Source organism: Mauremys reevesii, linkage group 4 (assembly GCF_016161935.1).
Source record: "Mauremys reevesii isolate NIE-2019 linkage group 4, ASM1616193v1, whole genome shotgun sequence".
Taxonomy (NCBI): domain Eukaryota; kingdom Metazoa; phylum Chordata; order Testudines; family Geoemydidae; genus Mauremys; species Mauremys reevesii.
The window spans coordinates 104383269-104404077 of NC_052626.1; the positions used below are offsets into that span (position 1 = coordinate 104383269).

The 20809-nt window shown below is 45.7% G+C and overlaps 2 protein-coding genes across 2 annotated transcripts; both read left to right on the top strand.

The window, feature by feature from the left end:
• Window positions 1–790: 790 nt before the first annotated feature.
• LOC120405204 (ferritin light chain-like) lies at window positions 791–8999 on the top strand. Its single transcript, XM_039538604.1, has 3 exons — window positions 791–1055; window positions 6854–7000; window positions 7988–8999. Exons 1-3 carry the CDS (start codon window positions 888–890, stop codon window positions 8483–8485), a joined length of 813 nt encoding a protein of 270 aa, XP_039394538.1. The 5' UTR covers window positions 791–887; the 3' UTR covers window positions 8486–8999.
• Window positions 9000–15782: 6783 nt separating this feature from the next.
• MYOD1 (myogenic differentiation 1) lies at window positions 15783–19617 on the top strand. The gene is made up of 3 exons (XM_039533200.1): window positions 15783–16735; window positions 18215–18293; window positions 18930–19617. Exons 1-3 carry the CDS (start codon window positions 16187–16189, stop codon window positions 19172–19174), a joined length of 873 nt encoding a protein of 290 aa, XP_039389134.1. The 5' UTR covers window positions 15783–16186; the 3' UTR covers window positions 19175–19617.
• The last annotated feature ends 1192 nt before the right edge of the window (window positions 19618–20809 follow it).

Genomic DNA, 20809 nt, shown 5'->3' on the forward strand with positions numbered 1-20809 from the left:
TTAGAAAATGTGCATTTTATAACAAACTCAAATGAGTCAATATATAGCAGTCAAAATCTTCACATTCTAGTTAGTGTAAAAGTAGTCAAATTTGGAGATTCAAAGGATGGATCAGAATCCAAACTTTCCTAATGTACGTTCTGTTTTCATCTGGTCCATTACAGAAACAGGATTGAGCTGGAAAAAAAAAATCAAAACTGAGCCCATATCTGGGGAATTTGGTTCAGGCCCCATCTTGAGTTCAAATGTTGTAAAAGTTATTAATACTTGCACCATGCATTCGGGAAAGGGAGAACTCTTTTCAGACTGCGAACTCTTGGGTCAGGGTTGCCAAGGCCTTTTGATCCATTGCCTTGTACCTTGTGCAGCCATCCTCGGGAGTGCAATACAGCACTCTCGAACAGGAAGGGTAGCACCCCACACGGGCTTTACGCTGGGGTCTGTTACCCCCACAAAGCAAGCAGAGCAGCTGGTCTCTTTGCTCTGTAAGGCCCAGCAGGCTCGCTTCTGGGTGCCTTGCAGCAACGCCTTATTCTTCGTGCAGGCCAACGTGGTGCAGCGGTGACCGTCTCCCCGGGCTATGGCAGGTCTGGACGGGTCCCCGCGCTGCAGGCGAAGGAGGGAGCGGGAGGGGTTGCATTGGGGGCAGAAAACCGCCGATGAGGCGTGTCAGGTACCGCTGTGGGTGTGCAGCAAGGTGCGCCCCACCCAGAGGCCAGAGGCTGCTGCCGGGCCCTGGCGCGCCGGCTATATAGAGCGAGCGCAGCCGGGGCAGCCCGCGGCGCGCAGCTCTTTGTGTCGTAACAGGGGAACTTGGCCGCGCCAGAAGCCCTGCGAGGAGCGCCCGCCTCGTCGCGCCGCGTGGCGGGGGGGCTCCTCCCGCCGCCATGGCCGAGCCCCGCCTGAAGAAGCGCCGGGGCAGCCTGCCCGTGTGCCCCAGCCACCAGCTCGCGGTTGGCAGCCGGGCGAGGCAGAACTTCCCGGCGGCGGTGGAGGAAGGCCTGTGCGGGGTCACCAGCGCCCTGCTGGAGCTCGCCTACCGCCTCCAGGCGCTGGTAAGGCGGCGGGCGCTCCCGCCCGCCCCGCCGCTGCTGCTTCCTGCCCGCCTCCCGCCGGGCTCCGCTTTCATGCCGCCTTCTGCCCCCCTTCCCGCTCGGCCCTTTCCCCCGGCGGCCCCCATCCGCTCTGACACCCCCGTCTCTGCTTCCCTCCGGCTCGCCCCTTCCCCCGCAAAAGAGGGCCAAGGCCAGCCTCAGAAATCCCCCCTCCCCCAGAAGCGACCTCTTGAATCTAGATATTGTGGCTGCTTTCGTTCACCTCCCTCGCGTCCATGGGGCGGGGGGACAGGGAGAGGGAGGGGGGATTTGATAGCTGCTTTCAGCTACCTGAAGGGGGTTCCAAAGAGGATGGAGCTCGGCTGGTGGCACGTGGCAGATGACAGAACAAGGAGCAATGGTCTCCAGTTGCAGTGGGGGAGGGTTAGGTTGGAGATTAGGAAAAACTTTTTCACTAGGAGGGCGGTGAAGCACTGGAACCGGTTACCTAGGGGGTGGTGAAATCTCCTTAGCAGTTTTTAAGGTCAGGCTTGACAAAGCCCTAGCTGGGATGATTTAGTTGGTGTTGGCCCTGCTTTGGACTGGATGACCACCTGAGGTCCCTTTGAACCCTGATAGTCTGTGTGTTCCAACAGCTGTACAGCATGCCCAGGCACCAAGGTGATGAGTGCCTTGGAGCTATAGTTGGCAGTCCCTGTGTTGAGCCAAATTTATGAGAGCCCTCTTAAAACGGGGGTAGGCAAACTTTTTGGCCCAGGGGCCACATCTGAGTGGGGAAATTGTATGCAGGGCTATGAATGGAGGGGGAGGGTGTGGTGTGCAGGAAGGGGTCAGGGCAAAGGGTTGGGCTGCAGGAGGGGTGAGGCAGGTGGCTCAAGGCAGGAGGTTAGGAGGCTCAGGGTAGGGGGTTGGGTTGTGGGGTGCAGCCCAACACTGCTTACCTCGAGTGGCTGCAGGGTGGCAGTGGGGCTAAGGCAGGCTCCCTGCTTGCCCTGGCCCCGTGTCACTCCTGGAAGTGGCCAGCATGTCCAGTAGTGGCTCCTGGGGGTGGGGCAAGCAGCTCCACCATGTGCTGCCCTCACCTATGGGTATCACCCCAAAGCTCCCATAGGCCATGGTTCCCTGTTCCTAGACAATGGGAGTTGTGGGGGTGGTGCCTGCAGGCAAGGGCAGCACAGGGTGCCCTTCCTTCCCCCAGGGGCCACAGGGACGTGGTGCCGGCTGCTTCCGGGAGTGGTGCAGGGCCAGGGCAGGCAGGGAGCTTGCCTTAGCCCTGCTGCGCGAGAGCTGGCAATCCTGCGGGCCAAATTGAAAGCTCTGACAGGATGGATTCAGCCCGCAGACCATAGTTTGCCCTCCTGTGTCTTAAAGACACAAATGGGAAACCCACTTACAGTGAGATCAGTTATAATGAAACTCCATTGATAGGACCAGATCCTAAATTCCTCACTCCCAGTTTCACTCAGGCACCAATCTCACTGCTGGGGTATAATAGAAGTATGGAGTTCAAGTTTTGGCATGTGTAGTAGCATCAAAATCCCCAATTTTTTTTTCAGCACATCAGTGTTTAGGTTGTTTTTCCAGTTTGAATGAAGATTGGTTGAGGGTGGGGAAAGGAAAGACCACTATGAGCCAGAGACATGCAATTTATAGGTTCTCACAGCAGTTTAACTTTGCAATTCAGCATATACCAGTTTGCAGCAACTGAGGATCTGGCTTGGTATTTTTCATTACTAGAGTGAGTGTTAAATATATACTTCGAATGTTCACAGTAGGCCAGAATCTGCTCTCTCCCTGTGGTTTCAGCTGAAATTAACATTATTCCCAGAAGAACAAATCCATCAGTAGAAGCAAAAGAATGATAAATTCTAAGCTTCTGTTAATTTAATCTTACTAGTTATTTGTCCTAATATTGACAACTGTTTGAGTGCTGATTGTAGGCTTCAGAGCAGTAGTTTGAATAGATCTTTTTTGTACTAAGGGATTTAAGAGAGAATGCTTAAATTAAAAAATACATCGGACTGCTCCACCACTGTTACTCCAATTTTACACTAGTGCAACTCCACTAAAATCACTAGAGATACACTGACAGAACTGTAATAACACAGTAACAAATCAGTGCCATGTATATTCTGCAAAGCTTGTGTGGAAAATTGAGTGTATGAGACCAGTTTACAAGAGGGGACAAGAATAAGGAATCCTAGCAGCTTTGGGATAAGTTGCTTGTAAGCACTGGAGGTTGTGTGTGGTGAAAACTGGTTGTGTTTGTGAATCAGTGAAAGATCAGTTTGTTTTCCTATGAACATACTGATATTTGAAGTGAAGACCAGCAAGAGGTTAATCTTACATGGACTTAAAAAGACAAAACAAAACTGTTTGCTGAAATCCAAGCATTAGTGTAGACAAGTCTTTAGTTTTACTCTGAGTAACAAAAGCCCACAACAGACAGATCAAACAACACCACCACATTAGGCTGAAATATCAAATATTAAATTTGCACTTTACAAAAAAGCTATTAATCAGTTGTTGGGGAACAAGGATAACAAGGATGATCAGCACCCTACATCTCATGCCCCATGCTGCATTCCTTAGACAAAATGTCCATTGATTGACTTCAGGATCTGACCCTCAGTGTATCTGTGAGACCCTTTGATCAGCTTTGGTGTAAAGCATCAATCCAATAAAAAGTATAACTGATAAACATCCACCTGTTAAGGCAGAGGGTTTTTTGTAGATTTATTATAATACTTGGCACTTATAACTGGGGCTGGTTGAAAATTTTCTATCAAATTGGTAGCAGACAAGTCAGTTCTAATAAATTTGATTGATAATATAGTTCACAACCTACACACAGATATTCAGATAAAATCTTAAATCATGTAATGAGAAAATATGTAATTTTAATACTTTTCTATTCTCTTGAGTTCTAGTGATTCAAGAGACGCTGTTATGCATTTGATTATTCTGTTTCTATTTGAAGTGGTATAGCACATTGCTACTGAGGAATGTAGGTTGACTTCTTATAAACTCTTTACAGTCCTTTAGTAGAGTGTTACAGGTTTGGTTGGTTCTTTTTTGGGGGGTGGACATGTTATATTGAATAAGTTCTTGGCATGGGTACTGTGTGTCAAATTTAATTACTTAGGCTTTGTGCGCATTTGTAAATGAGAGGTTGGGGAACAGAAGAAGGTAGAAAACACTAAGAAATATGCATATCCCCAAACATACACCTTTCTCTGCCACAATGCATAGGTAGGTCATAGGGCTGCAACAGTCCCTCAGCAGACTACTCCAATGAATAGTCTGCACTAGTGGCAACTCTACATCTCCTATGTAGGCTGATAGAACCACTGGATCGATGTAGTTGTAGATCCTTTGTCTCCTTGTCTGACTGGCCCCCAATGCTACCCTTTCACCATTCTTCATATCAGCCTGTGCAGAGCCAATGCAGAATCCTCTTCCGCAGTGCAGAGGCCCTCATGTGCTGTGGTCTATCTTGCACCTTCTTGTTATGGAACTTAAATGGTGAAGAGATCTTGGTACTGGTTTTCCACACCGTGGGTGCATTCCAAACAATATGAATAAAACTGACAGTTGAGCATAGTTTAAATCAGTGGTCCCCAACCTTTTTGTCTGGCAGGTGCCAGATGAAGGACCGTGGCAGCGGTGGAGCACCCGCCGAATTTCTGCGGCGACGCCTCTTGATGATGTCACTTGCCATCAACAAGTGACATCATCGAGAGGCGTCACCGCCAAAACGCCAGAGAAATTCGGCGGCATTTCGGCAGATGCTCCACCGCCGGCCAGGATGCAGGTGCATTTAGATGCCCCCGCGGGCACCATGGCGCCCGTGGACACTGCGTTGGGGACCCCTGGTTTAAATCTTGGAGTGTCTAAAGTAACTGTACTTTTCTACAAAGCCATTAATTCAGAGGAGCAGAATTTTGCCTGTAATATATTTATAATAGATCTAAGTGGTACCCTTAAGGCGGGGGGCGGTGTATATATGTATGTATGTATACATAGTATAGTTATGTATTACTAGTAATATTTCCCTTGGAAAATAACTAGTCAGCATTGTCTATAAGGAAGTTGATTAAACTGAGGCAGTCTGTTTTTCTTGTGTGACCCAAATCTGTGTAACTTTTTTTTATCTCTTTCATATTTCCAAATTTACACATCTTAAAGTTAGTTTTAGCTGAGTCCTCTCTCTTAAAGGGGCCAATCCTATATTCCTAATGCACCCAGCATTTCCAGTTAAGTCAATAGGAATTTTGGGTATGCAAGGAATGGGCCCTGAGCAGTTTCAATATACTTTTATTTTTATTTTTTTAAATAACCCTTTGTCTTTTGGAGTTGTTCTTCAAAATGGAAATCTGGGTAAGTTGATTCGGGGTTGGGGGGGTGAGGGCATTCAGTATGAAGGATTAGGCAGAAGAAGGGAAAAGAGAGGAGAGAAGTAGGGTGAAACATAAGGGTAAGAAGAGTGAGACTGGGCAGCTAAAGTGTAGATAGGAAAGGGGTGAGATGAAGGTGTATCAACAACCAACAGCAATGCAGTAAAGGAGAGAGAAAAATCCGGAGTTACGGTTTCAGAATGGAGTGAACAATGATGTCAGGAGGCTGAGATGGTTCCTCCTGGCTGCTGGTATCTGTGGAGACCATAGACAACTGGTGCCTCCTGATACTGGGGGCACAATCTAAAGGGGAGGACACGTTACTTCCCACATGTCTCCTCTGCCCAGTGACACCCCCCCCACTGCCCTCTGTGCCCAGCCCCACATTACCTGCAGGGAAGGGCAGGGTGAGGTCTGTCCTCCTCTACCTGCCCCTCTCCCACCATGTTTGGTTGTTCTCCCTGGCAGTTAGGTGGGGAATAGGACAGAGCCACTTCTACCTGAGAGAGCCTGTTTGGGAGGCAGGGGCGACCCCCTCAGAGCTCCTCTCCCTCCCCACCCCTGGCAGGCCAGTCTAAGGGGGGCACTTGGCCCCCCTACACATTGCCTCTGGTGGAGAGGGAGAGGAAGCTGATGATTTTGGTGCCCTAAGTGAGTCCCTCTGGGTCTGCTAGTGGTGATGGTAAAAGGATCTGGATACTTTTCCCTACAGATAAAGACAGTCATCAGTTTCTGATAGCTGTTTAATTTTTTCCCCAAATCAAAAACCCATTTGAAGCTAGAAGTCATAGGAGATTATCACTCAAAGCAAACAGTATCACCAATACAATAGTCTCATGTCTAATGTTCAGTGGACTGGTGTGTGTGTATGTATTCTTAAAAAGATGCAAACTACCTGATCTGGAGCAGGGTCGCCCAGAGGATTCAGGGGGCCTGGGGTCTTCGGTGGCAGGGGGCCCCCACCGCCGAAGACCCGGCACTTTGACGGCAGGTCCCGGGGCAGAAGGACCCCCTGCCGCCAAATTGCCGCTGAAGACCTGGAGCAGAAGCAGCTCCGGGGGCCCAGGAGAAGGTGAAGGACCCTGCTCCAGGGGCCCCAAAAACCTCTCGTGGGGGCCTCTGCAGGGCCTGGGGCAAATTGCCCCACTTGCCCCCACCTCTGGGCGGCCCTGATCTGGAGGAACATTTGACTTACTTCATTTGTAATAATTGGGGTAGAAGTTTTTAGAGGTTCCAAAGGCAGTTAGAAGCACAAGCACTATTGAGAATAATTTTCTCCTTTGTTCTTTAAATATTAGATCTGATTGACCTGTGTTCTGTTGGATATTAATTTCCCTCTTCTTTCCTCCTAACTCCAGGCTTTCATACTTTAACAGCAATTTTTGTTGTTTAAATATGTAGGGTGAAGTTTTTGATCAGTCTGATGTGGCTCTACCAAACTTTTCAAAGTTTTTCCGGCAGCAGGCTAAAGAAGAGAAGGAAGCTGCAGAGGCCATGCTGAAATACCTACAAGAGAGAGGAGGCCGTTACTGTACCAGAATCATCCAGGTGTGCAGCAGACAAATATGCTCTTCCATAATCAGCAAACTCATCTAAACATCTGTTGTGCACATCTATCACTCCCAAGCTTTGGGTGTATGCACTGTTAGCTTTCCAAACACTTGTCCCCAATCATATTCACTTGTTCTTCTTTAGGGACTTTTTTTTTTTATTAGACATGCAATCCTGACTCTAGGGTTTGCATTTTTCTAGCCAAAGATAAAATGAGGGCACTCATTCATATTTTTCTCTAACATTTTGCTATCCTAGTCAATCTGGTGTTTGTTGCTATGGTAGAGGTAGCTATGCAGAACTTTTGCCCACGGACTCTGATACTGAGGGCCGGATTCTGGCCTCAGTTCTCTGTGGTGCAAGTCCCTTGACCTTAGTAGAGTTACTTCAGTTTTACACTGGTATAATAGAACTTGGCCCAGAGATTAAGCCAAATTTTAATCTCCTTATACAAGTATAAATCATGAGTAACTTGAAATCAGTGAAATTGTGTGTAAACTCTTATAGGAGAATCAGGCTCCTCAGACTTCTGTATCAAAGTAGTGTCCTATAAACAGTTAAATGTGTAATACTACTGTCTGCCCTTCACGGCATTCATTTATAGCAGCCATGAGTAAAAAAGTTGCCCTTAAGTAACTGTAACACATTCAGTTTCCATATTGTAGAGAGGGTGTTTTTTTGTTTTTGGCAGGGCTGGTATTTTGTTTGGGGTTTTTTGTTGTTTTTTTTGAGAATGAACCTCAGTTATAGCTGCAGCTATCTGAATCCTTACTGTCTGAATTGAAACATGTTGTTGTTAGTAAGTATACTGGAAGTGGCAGAATCTGACCACTGACTCGGAAAAGATTTAGTAAATGCACAGAAATGGAAGGAGCTGTTGCAAAACCTTAGCATCCTTCTGCAATGCATTTCTTGTTTGGAAGACCAGGGGTTTCAGGGAAATAGAACTGTTAGTCATTGCTATCTTGCTTTTTATGTTTCCAGAGACCAAACTGTGAACATGTATCCAATGTGGTGAAGGCCCTTGAAGTTGCATTGGTTCAATGGAAAACAATGACAGGATATTTTGAAGAGCTGTATGCCCTGAGCATTGAAAATGCAGACCCTCATAGTGCAAGTACTATTAAGAAACAATTTGTTGAACCCAAGATCCGGAAGATCAAGTTGATGGGAGACCTCCTTACCAATGCTCACAGGCTTGTGTGTTCCCAAGATGGCAAAGGCAACCTTGGAGACTACCTTATGGAACGGTTACAGGAAGAGCTAAAAACAGGCATAGAGACCGATTCTAGGCACCACTGCACCCCCTGTACATCTCTTCAGCAATGTAGAGGGACTGCAAAGGGGTTGCAACGGCCCCCAAAAGAATTCTCCCAGAAGAGCAGTAGCATAGGGCCAATTCATGCAAACCAGTGCTGTCCCTCCTCACAGTCTCTGTGCAAGGATATGCCAGGGGCAAAACGGAGGCAAGAGAAGGAATAGTTGGAGCACTATGCCCATTCTTGGCCATGGAGAAACCTATAGGCAGCCACAGGGGAGGCTGATGTAAGTTGTCAGCCCCAGGGATGCTTTGGCTCCAAATTGAGTCTGAAATCCAGGAGATGAAGTGATGGTTTAAAGCCCCATGACTCCACCTCCCTCCCCCTTTACACTCTTCCTCCTGGGCTGTGCTTTCTGTGCCATGCCTCCTCCAAAGTGCAGCACAGAATCTAATCTGTAATATACCACCTCGTATCATAGGTATTAAGGCTGCTAGATATAGAGAATGTCAACATTAATTTAACCTTTCAGAGTCTCTTACCCATAAATAACATTTCTTTATTTGGAAACTACCAGACCTCTAGGTTTCTTTCTTGTCTTAAATGGTTGATTGGATTATTTAGTGCAAAAGAGGTTTTTTAAGTATATAAGGCTTTTTAAAGAAAACACCTTTTTAATACAAAGTAATTTCTATGATGGAGAAACTATAGCTTTTTATAATAAACAAATAAGATAATATACAGTGGTGCTGGAACTATTTTTATAGTGGAGGGTGCTGAAGATGGAAACCATGTATTTGGGTTGTTACCACTACAAGTCAAGGGATGTGGCAGTACCCTAGTTCCATATTATATCAATACAGATTGTACTATGTAATCATTCTTAAACATTTTTACTGTCTTGGTAAATATTACATGGATATTTTTAAGAGACTTGTTCTTAAAATGAGGGGGACTTCCATTATATTCTTATAAATTTTGTAGCAATTATAATAGAGTAATTCAATAAACTTCTTTCTATCCAAGTTATTTCTAGTTCTTCACTTCTCAAAGATGAAGGATATTAATGTTTTGTACACAGTTATGAGTGCTTATTTGTAGGAACATGGCATTCCACTGTTTCTGACTGTTGGGCTAGTTATCTGCTTTGCTTGCACTCAGAAAGGCTATTTGGTGGATAGCTCAACCCCCTCTGAATCAGTAGTGAACCAGTGTACCAGAAATTCCTTCTACAGACTTCAGCCCTTTGTAAATACCAAAATGCTGGTACAGTAGTTAGTTGTGAATGCAACCAAACTACTCCTCTAATAACACATTGCAGTTTAAAAAAAAAAAAACCCACACACACAAAAAACAAACACATTCAAGTAGTTTGCGAACAATTCTCACAATACCTCTCCACCATGCTATTTGAGTCGTTTACCTTTCCAGAATCTGGTGTAGGCTCACTCAGTTTTCATCGTGGAAGGTTAATTTAGTCTCCTAGCCTACTCCCAAAACTTCTCCCCTTGCAGGCTAAAGGGAAGTCCAACAAAACAGTAGTCCAAAATGAATCCAATATTTACAGTGCAAGGACTCTCATGTCATCCTTTACCACTGGACTTCTACCACAGGTCTTTGGCAGCCACCAACAAGTAGCTTCTGCTCTTTCCAGGTTTCCCCCAGGCTCAATAACCCCAAACACTACCAAATGTGCAGTACTTTAACCAGCTCCTTAGCACTCCATTTATACTTTTTCCCAAGATTCTTCCAAAATACTTCAAGACCTTTTGATTGGAGAGATCAAGTGTAAAATCTGTTCAGGAGGAATACCCCATAAAGAGTTGCTACCTCCCTAGTTTCTGCCTTACTGGGCAAAGGGAACTCTTTATAGCTCTACTCCCGTTCCCAGGATTCATTGCTGCCTAGCCTACAACTACAATAGTCTAGCTGCCCAAGTTCCAGAATGCCTTATTTGTAGGCTGACTCAGGAACAGGTTTAGAGCTGATTTTAGAATCCCTCTTAAAGGGCCAGATAACACTGCTCTATATAGTTATAAATTATTCCCATTCTGCAAATGGGACAACTACAATTAAAGAAAAGTTAAATGGCTTGACAAGGTCATATAGTAAGCCTGTGACGTAGCCAGAGGTAGAACCAAGCAGCCCTATCTCCATCTCACGCTCTTAACAATTGTAATATGCCACCCTTCTTCACAATTTCTCATTCAACATAAATATGGTTTATTACACATCTTATATTAAAATATATATTTTACTTTGTTTAGTTGCTAGGGAAATACTTCACAAGGAAAAAGGAAAGTCTGTTTTTTTTTTGTGCTCAAGAATCACTGTTAGAATAGCAAACGGTTGAAACAAAAGTTCCACAAGTTTGCTACTTTACCTCTCAGGAACAGCTGGGATATATAATTATGAATGTGTTAGGGTGGTCAATAGCTGATCTCATTGGGACATATCGCTTTTCAGCACTGGGGACAAAGTGAAAGAAAGAGGTAGTAGAGAGTCAGAATGATATTAAATCTAGTCAGTTTTCTGTTTAAAACAAAATTGATTGGGGCGGGGGCAATGGTATAATGTGACTAACAGAGCTCAGCTTTGACTCTATCAGAGAAGGCATAAGGACTTTTTAGATGTAATTTCATTTTTCAACAGTTCCCAATTTTCCATTTAAAAGAATTAATCATTAATACATCTAATTGAACTGTTGTATGAATAGGAATTCAGGATTGGACCACAGTAAATATTTTAATTTTATGGACTATGAATGAAATAGAGGCCCCCAGTGAAGTCAATGTGAGCTTTGCCCTTGACTACAATGGAGCCAGGATTTCAAACCATGTTTATAACTGCAGCAGGGAAACTAATTGTAGGCCAGATTAGATTTAAAAAAAAAAAACTTTTTATTTGATTATTACTCTATTGTGGCACCTCTTGCCTGTAGTTACAATCCTTGTTCCAGTGCTCACTGTGGGTCTAACCCTGAACACCTTGGCCACCCAGAACCTCCATTGAAGTCAATGGGAGTTGCAGATGTACACCGCGTACACAACCAGGTCCACTATGGTGTGAGCACTACACCAGATGAATTAAATTAACAATTTACTTAGATAAAAAATGATTGTCCTTTTTGTGATTTTTTTTTTACATTCTTACAATTCTTCTGAAATGGGCACAGATACATTAAATATAACAGTCTCTCATAACATTGCTGAGTTTGTTAGTGCAAACATAAACTCAACAATTTCTTACTTGATTTTTGTACCCAGAAGGAAAAGAATTAACCATTCCATGAAACTAGCAAAGTAAGTTCTGAGTTGAACTGGGGAGGCGTTCATTTCAAATATTTGTTATTGCTTTATGTCATGAACAATGTTAGAGTGCTGGAAAACACACACACATACTGTTGCACCCTTCCAAGCAGAAGCTTCTAAGTAGTTTTAAAACCTCATTTATAATGTAATTATTATTGTTTTGTTTTATTTATTAAAACAACTAATCACCGATCATAGATTTGGGATTAAAGGTTATGAAAGTCCAGTTAATGCTAACTGCAAACACACATGCAAGTATCCCTACTCCTGTGGGTAATCTTATCCATGGGAAGTTAATTGCATACATAAGTCTTTGCAGGATCGGCCCCTTTAAAACAGAAGCAAAAATTGTTCAAACACTTCTAAATCAGCAACAAAGAGAATTATCAGCTAAAACGCTGGAAATAAGTGATATTCTAAACCATGAGCAAAGCCTTCTAAACATATGTGAACTCTGTAAAAGGAGGGTCCCGGCATTTGTTTGGTGCTGACATTTTTTTTCTAAGGGACAAATTCTGTCTCCCCTGCTCACTTCAACAGCACCCTTACTCCAGACGCTGAAATGTATGTGAGTGCATGCACAGCAAGGGAGTACTCAGGATGAATGAGGACGGGGGGCAGATTCCATCTCTAAGGGCTTGTCTACACTGGCAATTTACAGTGCTGCAACTTTCTGGCTCAGGGGTGTGAAAAAACACCCCCCCCCCCCATAGCACAGCAAGTTTCAGCGCTGTAAAGCACCAGCGTAGACAGTGCACCAGCACTGGTAGCTATGCCTCTTGTTGAGGTGGGGGGGGGGTGTGCTGTGACCACAAAAGACACATTCAAGCGTTTTACAGTGTTTTACAAACAGATGCTCTTACGTGAAGGGGTAACTCTCAGTGCAAATCAAAATGCCATAGTAGGCCACATCAAACCCGCTATTGCTCTGCTGCACTGAGGTGATAGCTACAAATAGTTGTGAACTCAGTTCTCCTAAGGGGCTTTGTTACTAATGCATTAATCCATTGGTTTTTTAGAGGAATCAACTTGTCCCCAAAATACATGACTGCAATTAGCCAGTGTTAGGTCATGTCTCCTAAACCAACATGGGGCCTCAAGTGCTGCCCCAGTAGCCACCCACCCCCACACACTTGTTTTCTATAAGGTCAAAACGTAGCCCCAAACTGGCCAGGCTTGCAATAGCTCTGCTTGGGCTTGGCACGCCTCCTCCAGCCTCAACACATGCCTTTTCCCGCTGCCTGGCTCCAGCAGGCTTGAGGCACCGCAAGTCCACCAACCCAGTGAAACTGGTGCAATAGCCAGGTATGGCTGCTTGGGTAACCCACACACCTCCTGGGTGTGGTGTTCTGGCCCATCTGGTGGCACAGAGACCACTTAAAGAGAGAGCTAAAAATGAGTCTGCGCCACAGCCTTAGCTAACAGGCAGTTGGCTTTTAGCTCAGGCGGTAGAGGCTCCAGCGGTCCCAGGTTCAATCCAGTCCGTATTACACTTGCTCACCTAAAAAGTTGCCCCAGGTGCTCCTTGCAGCAGGTGGCACCATTACAATAAGACCCTTCGGAGTAATAGTTAAAGAGACAGCGTGAGCCTGAGGCGGGCGGAGACCAACGGGGTTTCTGTGAAGCTCTGTCAGCTGCGTGAACTACGCAGTTTTAGAGAGTGAGGGGGCGTCCCCTAGCGGGCGAGTTGTGCAACATGTGCGGGTGGGGGGGGGGCGTCCAGCTTTCCTGATTCTGCGCGTTTAGAAGATTAAAATCCCCCCCCCCATATTAGAGGGGTGGGACTCGGTGTAAGTGTCTAACCAAAGCCCCCCGCGGGATTCCAGCGGCGCCCCGCGGCTGGGCTGGGCGGGGCTGGACCGGCTAAGCTTGCACGGCCACGCGCAGCCGCCTATGGAGCAGCGAAGAGCGGCTGGACAAGGCTTTACCGCCCCCTCCTGGCCCCATGCTTGTGTAACCTTCGCTAGCGACTGACTCCCGTGTATTCTCCTGCCTGCCCCTCTTCCCCCAGCCCCCATCTAGCCCGTTCCCCAGCCCCGGCTACCGAGACCCGTAGCAGTCCCCAGGAGGCGGCGTCCAGACGGCTTCCGTGGGCCTTGGGCGGCGTGTTCGTTACTCAGGACTCGTGAGGGGCTCGTTGCTCGGGCCCGCTGCTATCGCTCGCGCTGCGTCCCGCCATGCGCCAGCCCCGAGGGCTCTATCGGGGGCTGCCAGGAACTCCCTCCCGTGCGGGATGCCCTTAGAACACACCGCTAGGCCACGCTCTCCTTCCCCCCACCCCAACATGTCCTCCCTCGTCTAGATTTACAGCTGATTTCTCCGTCGTGTTAGAAAGATATCCCCCCTCCCCCACACGTTATCAGCCTGGAAGAGATTTGGAAGAGAGGAGCACAAATCCGGGCAGGCTGATCAAACACTATTTCTGTGCCCGAGACAGCCCAAAAGTCAACGAGGGCTGGAATAAACCCACTGGGAGGACGGGAAGGGGAGAAATGGCTGGGTGGCCTCCTCCTCTTTCTGCAAAGCAAGTCCACAGCAGAGAATTGCAGTGATACGTGATTACAGGCTGCTTCTTTCATTTCAGACTCAGCATTACCACAAACCCCACGTAATACCTTTCCCTGTCAACCGAAAGGCTGACGCGTGACGTGAAGGTTGAATATATTTCTAGATAATCTACGGCAATGATTGCTTTTCAGGAGCCATTCTCCCCACACAAACTCCCTACACCCACTTTAAAACTCATTTCCTTTATTTAAAGGTGCCACCTCTCCAGTTTTCTCTTAAACACGCTTTTCCCCCCTTTTCTTCTTGGTGCCTATTCTCACAGCTTTGCATACAGTAAAAAGCAAACCAGAGATAGTAACAAACAAATCAATTGCATCTTCATCGAGAAGCCGGCGATCAATGTCAGTGTCCCCTCCTTTCCAAATGGGGAGCTGGCAAGTGGGCATATACCAGGCGGCTCGCATGGTGTTCAGGAAAAGGCTGGGACGCTCTCCAGCTTGATTTCGAATTATTTTAGGGGCTTCTTTTACAAATCAAACTCAAGAGTACTATTATCTGGCCAGAGACATGGCATTACTGTTACAACGGAGTAACGTCTATTCAAAGTGATGTGAAATCTACGTGGAAAGTTTTCGAACCATTCAATGTTTTCTCCTATCAGACCACAAACTGATTTTGTGGTCTGATAGGAGAAAAAATTTCAATCAAAGAAAATGATTTAGAGGGGAAAACACCGAAAATACAGTAGTCCTTTACGCCTTCAGACTGCTTCCCGGACTCCTTGAAAATCAACTGAACCCTATTCCTAGCTACAAAAGTTACACAGCATTATTTTTTTTCATTTTTGCAAATCATTGTATGAGAAAATATTAGGTTCCTAGGAGAGAAACTAAAAGCTGGAGAGAGGGGAAAAAAACATAAAATGCATCTGTGTGATCCTAAAAACAGCATCCAGCTCACTCGCATTTCCTGAAAAGACAAATTACAATAGGAAGGAAAAAAATCAACCTGCAATGCGAAGCTATATTTTCGTCTGAACGAAAAAGTTGCGATTCCTATGTTTACAAGAAGGGCCAATGTTCCCTTACAAGCGATACCACTCAATATATCAAGCACCGTGAAGATACATTCTAAAGCTATCATTAAAGGAATGTATATGCATATCTTTGTGAATCATTTGATTCTATCGTTTTATGTTATTGTTTCTTAATCGCTGAACAGAAGAGAACTTTTGCAAAGTGCAATAAAAGAAAAGAAATATCTATTTTAGCTAGCTAGCTCTATGTCATCTGCAATAGCCAATAGTTCAGTTTAACAGCAGAAATCTTTTGCACGTAGCAAAAGACTCAGTAGGAGTAGCACAGATCACAACCTGAATATAGTTGTTTTTATTTTCTTTACAATATTATTAATCAGGAAGCCTTTACATAAAAATAATATCCCAAAACATTTACATAAATACAAAAGCCTAAAATACCATTTGAACAAGGGTGAGAACAGGAGCGCTCATGCAGAAAAGAGTTAAAATAAAGATGATCCCACTGTGACGCTTATTTTCTGGCTGCAGTTTGACATTTGCAAAAAGTTTCCTACAACTTTTGCCTGACAAGGGCTCCAGCTGCCCTCCAATCAGACGCGACCCCTTCCCTGCCCACCCCCTCCAAGACTCCAGCCGCTGCCTCCTTGGGGCTAAGGGATTGGCCGGCAGGTGAAAGGGAGCTCGTCCTGCAGGAATCCCCACCCGCCCTCAAGCAAGGCTTTGGGATAAATAGAGTCACAAATTGTGCTATCTGCATGGGCATCAGGGGAGGGTATTTCAGTGTCATGCCAAGGCAGCTCTGAACTGGGGAAGAGAGACAATCACCAGACAAAGCTAAAGAAGGATTTTGTCTAAGCCTAGGAAAGTGTCTCTCTCCCAATTAATTGGAGACAGTGGTGTGAGAGCGACTCAATTAAAAGTCTGGGGGGAAAGTTAAACTAGATTAATCTGGTGTCTGGAAAATAAATTCCCCGATTAAAGCATTTTTGCTTTGCACTGATCGCCTGGGCTCTTGTGGCTTCTGCCCCTGCTTTTATTCCTGCCCAGCCCACCCTTTGCTGCCCCCATGGACTTGCTAGGCCCCATGGAGATAACGGATGGCTCCCTCTGCTCCTTCTCAGCGGCCGATGACTTTTACGATGACCCCTGCTTCAACACCTCGGACATGCACTTCTTCGAGGACCTGGACCCGCGGCTGGTGCACGTGGGTGGCTTGCTGAAGCCGGAGGAGCAACCCCACCACCACGCGCACCACCACGAGGACGAGCACATCAGGGCGCCCAGCGGCCACCACCAGGCCGGCCGCTGCCTGCTGTGGGCTTGCAAAGCCTGCAAGCGGAAGACCACCAACGCCGACCGGCGGAAGGCGGCCACCATGCGGGAGCGGCGGCGGCTCAGCAAGGTGAACGAGGCGTTCGAGACGCTCAAGCGCTGCACCTCCACCAACCCCAACCAGCGCCTGCCCAAGGTGGAGATCCTGCGCAACGCCATCCGCTACATCGAGAGCCTGCAGGCGCTGCTGCGGGAGCAGGAGGACAGCTACTACCCGGGGCTGGAGCACTACAGCGGCGAGTCGGACGCCTCCAGCCCCCGCTCCAACTGCTCCGACGGCATGGTGAGTGCGGGGCGGCTTCCGGGGTCTTCGGCCCATGACATGGGAAATGAGGCCCCCCTCCTGTACCCTGATCCTCGGGAGGAAGGAGGGGAGCCCCGCTACCCCTCATCATGATCCCTGGGAAAGACACTGGAAGTCCCAACGTGTTCCCGGACCCTGGGATGGGAGATGTGGTCCCCATTTGTACCCTGATCGGGGAGTGGGTTCCTATGTATCCTGGCCCCTGCCTATGAAGGGAGATGGGGTCCCTTACATACCCTGATCGGGGAGCCCGTCTTTGAAACCCCCTCTGAGTGTAAGGAGGGGAGTGGCTGATCCCTAGGAAAGGTAGGGATCCCCATTCCGATGTGCCTGCTGCCCTTATCTCTGAACCCTTCAAGGACAGACCTGGGGCAGAGTAGCTAGGGGATCCTGGCTATATCCCCCTGAAATAAACGTGGGAGTCACAGGAGGGCTGGTGAGAGATACACTTAGTTTTCTTGCCTCAGTCACAGCGGGTGCTATCACACTTTGATTTCAGTGAGGAGAGCTCGGGCCCCTTAGGAAAGGGTTCCCTCTGCGACCAAAGTGCAGCTGCAGATAGGGGAACTGACGTTCCAGCTCACCTGTAGTGCAGCTCTGGAGAAGTCTTGCTTGGGTTCCACAGTTTCTGATCCATATAAGGGGAACCCGAGGGGAGGGGAGCTCCTGATCCTGGAGTAAGGAAGCAAGGGGAATCTCTTCACCTCATTGTACAGCTAGGGCTGCAGCCTCGCTGTCCCTGGCCCCCACTCCTCAAACACAGAGTACCTCTGAGATGGGAATCACAATAAAGGTTTAAGAGCCACTGGGACAGAGGGCTGTTCCCTGAAGGGGATGGTCATTACTGGAGCTGAATGTTTGGGAGGATAATAGAGTTAGCAGAGCTGAGGGAAGCTTTTTGTAACTAACCCCTCCTCAAAAGACAGCATTCTCTTTTCTTTTGGTGGTAGAATCCCTGCTATTGGGTGTGAAAGTATCAAAGTATAAACCATATCTGGTAGGCTGTTTTTCTGTATGAAATGGTAATAGAAAGAGCTGTAAGAAGAAAGACTACTGATGGGGGAAACACTTTTAAAATATTATGACAATTAAGTGCTTTCCCCACCAACTCCATTAACAAATCAAGGCCCAAATGTTCTCTACTGTAATTCAAAGAGTCAGCGTAATCACTGATTACAATGTTATGAATTTATCTTTGTGTGTACAAAGAAATTTTTTCTTTGTGTGTGGCAAAAAATCCTTGGAATAATTCAGTAATATAAAATATTCTGGATTTAATATCTTCCCAGGAAGGTTTTCTTCCCTCATTCTAGGAAGCTAAAACTTTACCCTATTTCAGCAAGGACTGGGGCTATGGTGCAGATCAGAGATTGGAATATGAAATTAGATGGTTATTGAAGACTTGGTGAAAATTCTGTTTCTGAGCTGGTGATATGCATCCATTCTTTTGGTTTCCAGATGGAGTACAGTGGGCCCTCTTGCAGCTCTCGCAGGAGGAATAGCTATGACAGCAACTACTACACAGAATCACCAAATGGTGAGTATTTGCCTTAATGCCAAAGACAAGTGTGTGGAGGTGGAGACTGTCACCAGAGCAAACTTCCCCTTCCCCTTCTGTCACCACTTGTGCTCAGCCAGCAAGCTGTGGGCACTGATATAGGACATCCCCTTCCCCCCAATTGTTTCCATAATTCTCTTTGCAAATGTGGGGACATCTTGTACGTGCATTTCATGTAACAATTATATTCCTTACATTGTGCTTTGGCATGCATATTCATCTCTGAAAACAGGCTTCAGATTTTAAACTGCTTTGCAACAGAAACTGACCCACCCAAAACCTTGGATCCAAACTCTGGAGAAGTTCTCAGCTGAATCCAAAGCAACTAACCCCATTTCTGTATCGAACCAAAACCCTGGCTCCAAATTCCCTCAGACTGGTGGTAGTTCACATCCAAACTTTGATGCTTGGGCCCTTTGCTACTTTGCAAGTTCTAATATTGTCTCTGATTTTGACTGATTGGCATCTTTCAATAATATTTATTTCATATACATTTCCACTGAACCTTTATGTGCTCAGAGCCACCCAAGGCTGGTTGTTTTTTGGGTCCTCTAGAAGAACTACTTCCCCAACTACTCATTGGGTTTATTGATCTCCTTTTCCCTCTATCCTTAGATCCAAAACATGGGAAGAGTTCAGTTGTCTCCAGCCTGGACTGTCTATCAAGCATTGTGGAGAGGATTTCCACAGATAACTCCACCTGCCCAGTGCTGCCTACAGTGGAAGGTGGAGCTGAGGGCAACCCCTGCTCACCCCAAGAAGGAGCTACCCTGAGTGAGAGTGGTGCCCAAATTCCCTCACCTACCAACTGCACCCAGATTCCCCATGACACCAGCAATCCCATCTACCAAGTGTTATAAAGTCAGGTCCAGCTTCACTGTTATGCAAACACAAACTGCTATATGCTGCAAGCTCAAAGACCTGCCTTGAAAAGACTAAGTATTTCTTTTTCCAGTTCTAAAATATCTTTGAAAATTCCTTCAAATATATAATTTTTCAAGCCTATATTACTTCAAAATACACTTATTTATTGGTTGTTGAACTAAAGCTATTTAACATGTCTAGAGGTAAAATTGCATAGCACAACATGGCCAATGTTTATAATCTGTGCTTTGGGGAATGGGAACCTGGCTCTTGAGTTCTGGTAACACTTTTGAAAAGAAGAAAACTAGATGAATCTCAGGAGTAATGTCATGAGACTTCCTTACTGTTACCCCCAATCCTGCCCAAAATAAGGTTGTGGACCATTTTTTATAATACTTTTTTGTATAATTGTAAATAAGAGTTGCTTTGCAAAAAAAAACCAAACAAAAATACAAAAAAAAGGAATTAAATATTTAATGTTGCTTGGTTTGTTGTGCCAAACTTTAACTTTATATATTTATACAATGTGGTTGCCAAGAATGTTTTCAACAATATTCTAAATAAAGATCCTTATTTATAAAATTGGTGGTGTTACCCTGACTTTCCTTAGGGCTTCTAGAATTACTACCACATTTAGGAGTGGTGCTCCGAGTGCTGCACTTGGCAGGAGGAAGATTCAGGCTCTGATACAGCACAGCAATCCAGCCGTGTCCCACAGAGTCCAGTTATTGTGCTAAAGTGCTTTGCTGAAGTGGGGTCCATTTTTTTGGTATCCTTCTGAGGTGCTTTCTTACCTATTTCTGTCTTAATAATCTGAGATTATTATGAAATCTATATAGAGCCAGACATACTTGGTGCTTTACAAGCATAAAGACTCGTTCTCTGCCCCAAGGAGTTTACAATATAATGGTTCAATCTCCTAAGGCACTCTATAAGAGCTAAGTATTATTATGAGAATCCTCAATTCCCCTTGCGCTTAATGGAGAGTCAAGGTCATTCAGCACCCTGCTGGAGGTGCTCAGCATCATGCAGGATCAGGAACCAAATTAGCAAATGACTGTTTAGATAAGATATTATGTTCTAACTCTAAACTGACATTTGGTATTTGAATATTCCTGGACACCAGAAAATAAATGGAGCTCTGTTAGAGCTGTGGAGTTCAGGTCCCTGCCTAGGTTCAGACCTGCACCTCAGCTTTCCCTAAGGTCAGGGATGTTCATATTTGAGGGTCCAGCTTTCACGCAATTAGAGAAAAGCCTAAGAAGTTAAGTTTGGATTTGAGCTTTCCCTGTCTTTGGAGGTGCTACAATCCAGGGATCTGGTCTGGTTGTGAGCCCTCTCTAAAAATAACCAGCAAACTAAATATCCTTCAACATATGTAATCTTGTGATCTTGCCATGAAATTTGTATGCCCTGAATACAGATTTACATCAATAAATTACCCTTAGTCCACACGTGAATGTTTATGCGAGAATAACTGACTGCTCTGACACAACAAAACAACCCATTCTTTTCACATCACTGTGATTTATGCATTTATTTAAACATTTAAAAAAATAAACCTTAAGAAAATCCCATAAGCAAGTGACTGATGTTCCAAATAATTCGGTAATGGTGCAGCCATTACATTT

Bases quoted from the DNA above. Each gene is read 5' to 3' on its own strand.
- LOC120405204 (XM_039538604.1), top strand. From the start codon at position 888: ATGGCCGAGCCCCGCCTGAAGAAGCGCCGGGGCAGCCTGCCCGTGTGC. The intron at 1,056-6,853 runs GTAAGGCGGCGG...TTAAATATGTAG, and splicing joins CCTACCGCCTCCAGGCGCTG to GGTGAAGTTTTTGATCAGTC. The intron at 7,001-7,987 runs GTGTGCAGCAGA...TTATGTTTCCAG, and splicing joins ACTGTACCAGAATCATCCAG to AGACCAAACTGTGAACATGT.
- MYOD1 (XM_039533200.1), top strand. From the start codon at position 16,187: ATGGACTTGCTAGGCCCCATGGAGATAACGGATGGCTCCCTCTGCTCC. The intron at 16,736-18,214 runs GTGAGTGCGGGG...TTTGGTTTCCAG, and splicing joins CCAACTGCTCCGACGGCATG to ATGGAGTACAGTGGGCCCTC. The intron at 18,294-18,929 runs GTGAGTATTTGC...CTCTATCCTTAG, and splicing joins CTACACAGAATCACCAAATG to ATCCAAAACATGGGAAGAGT.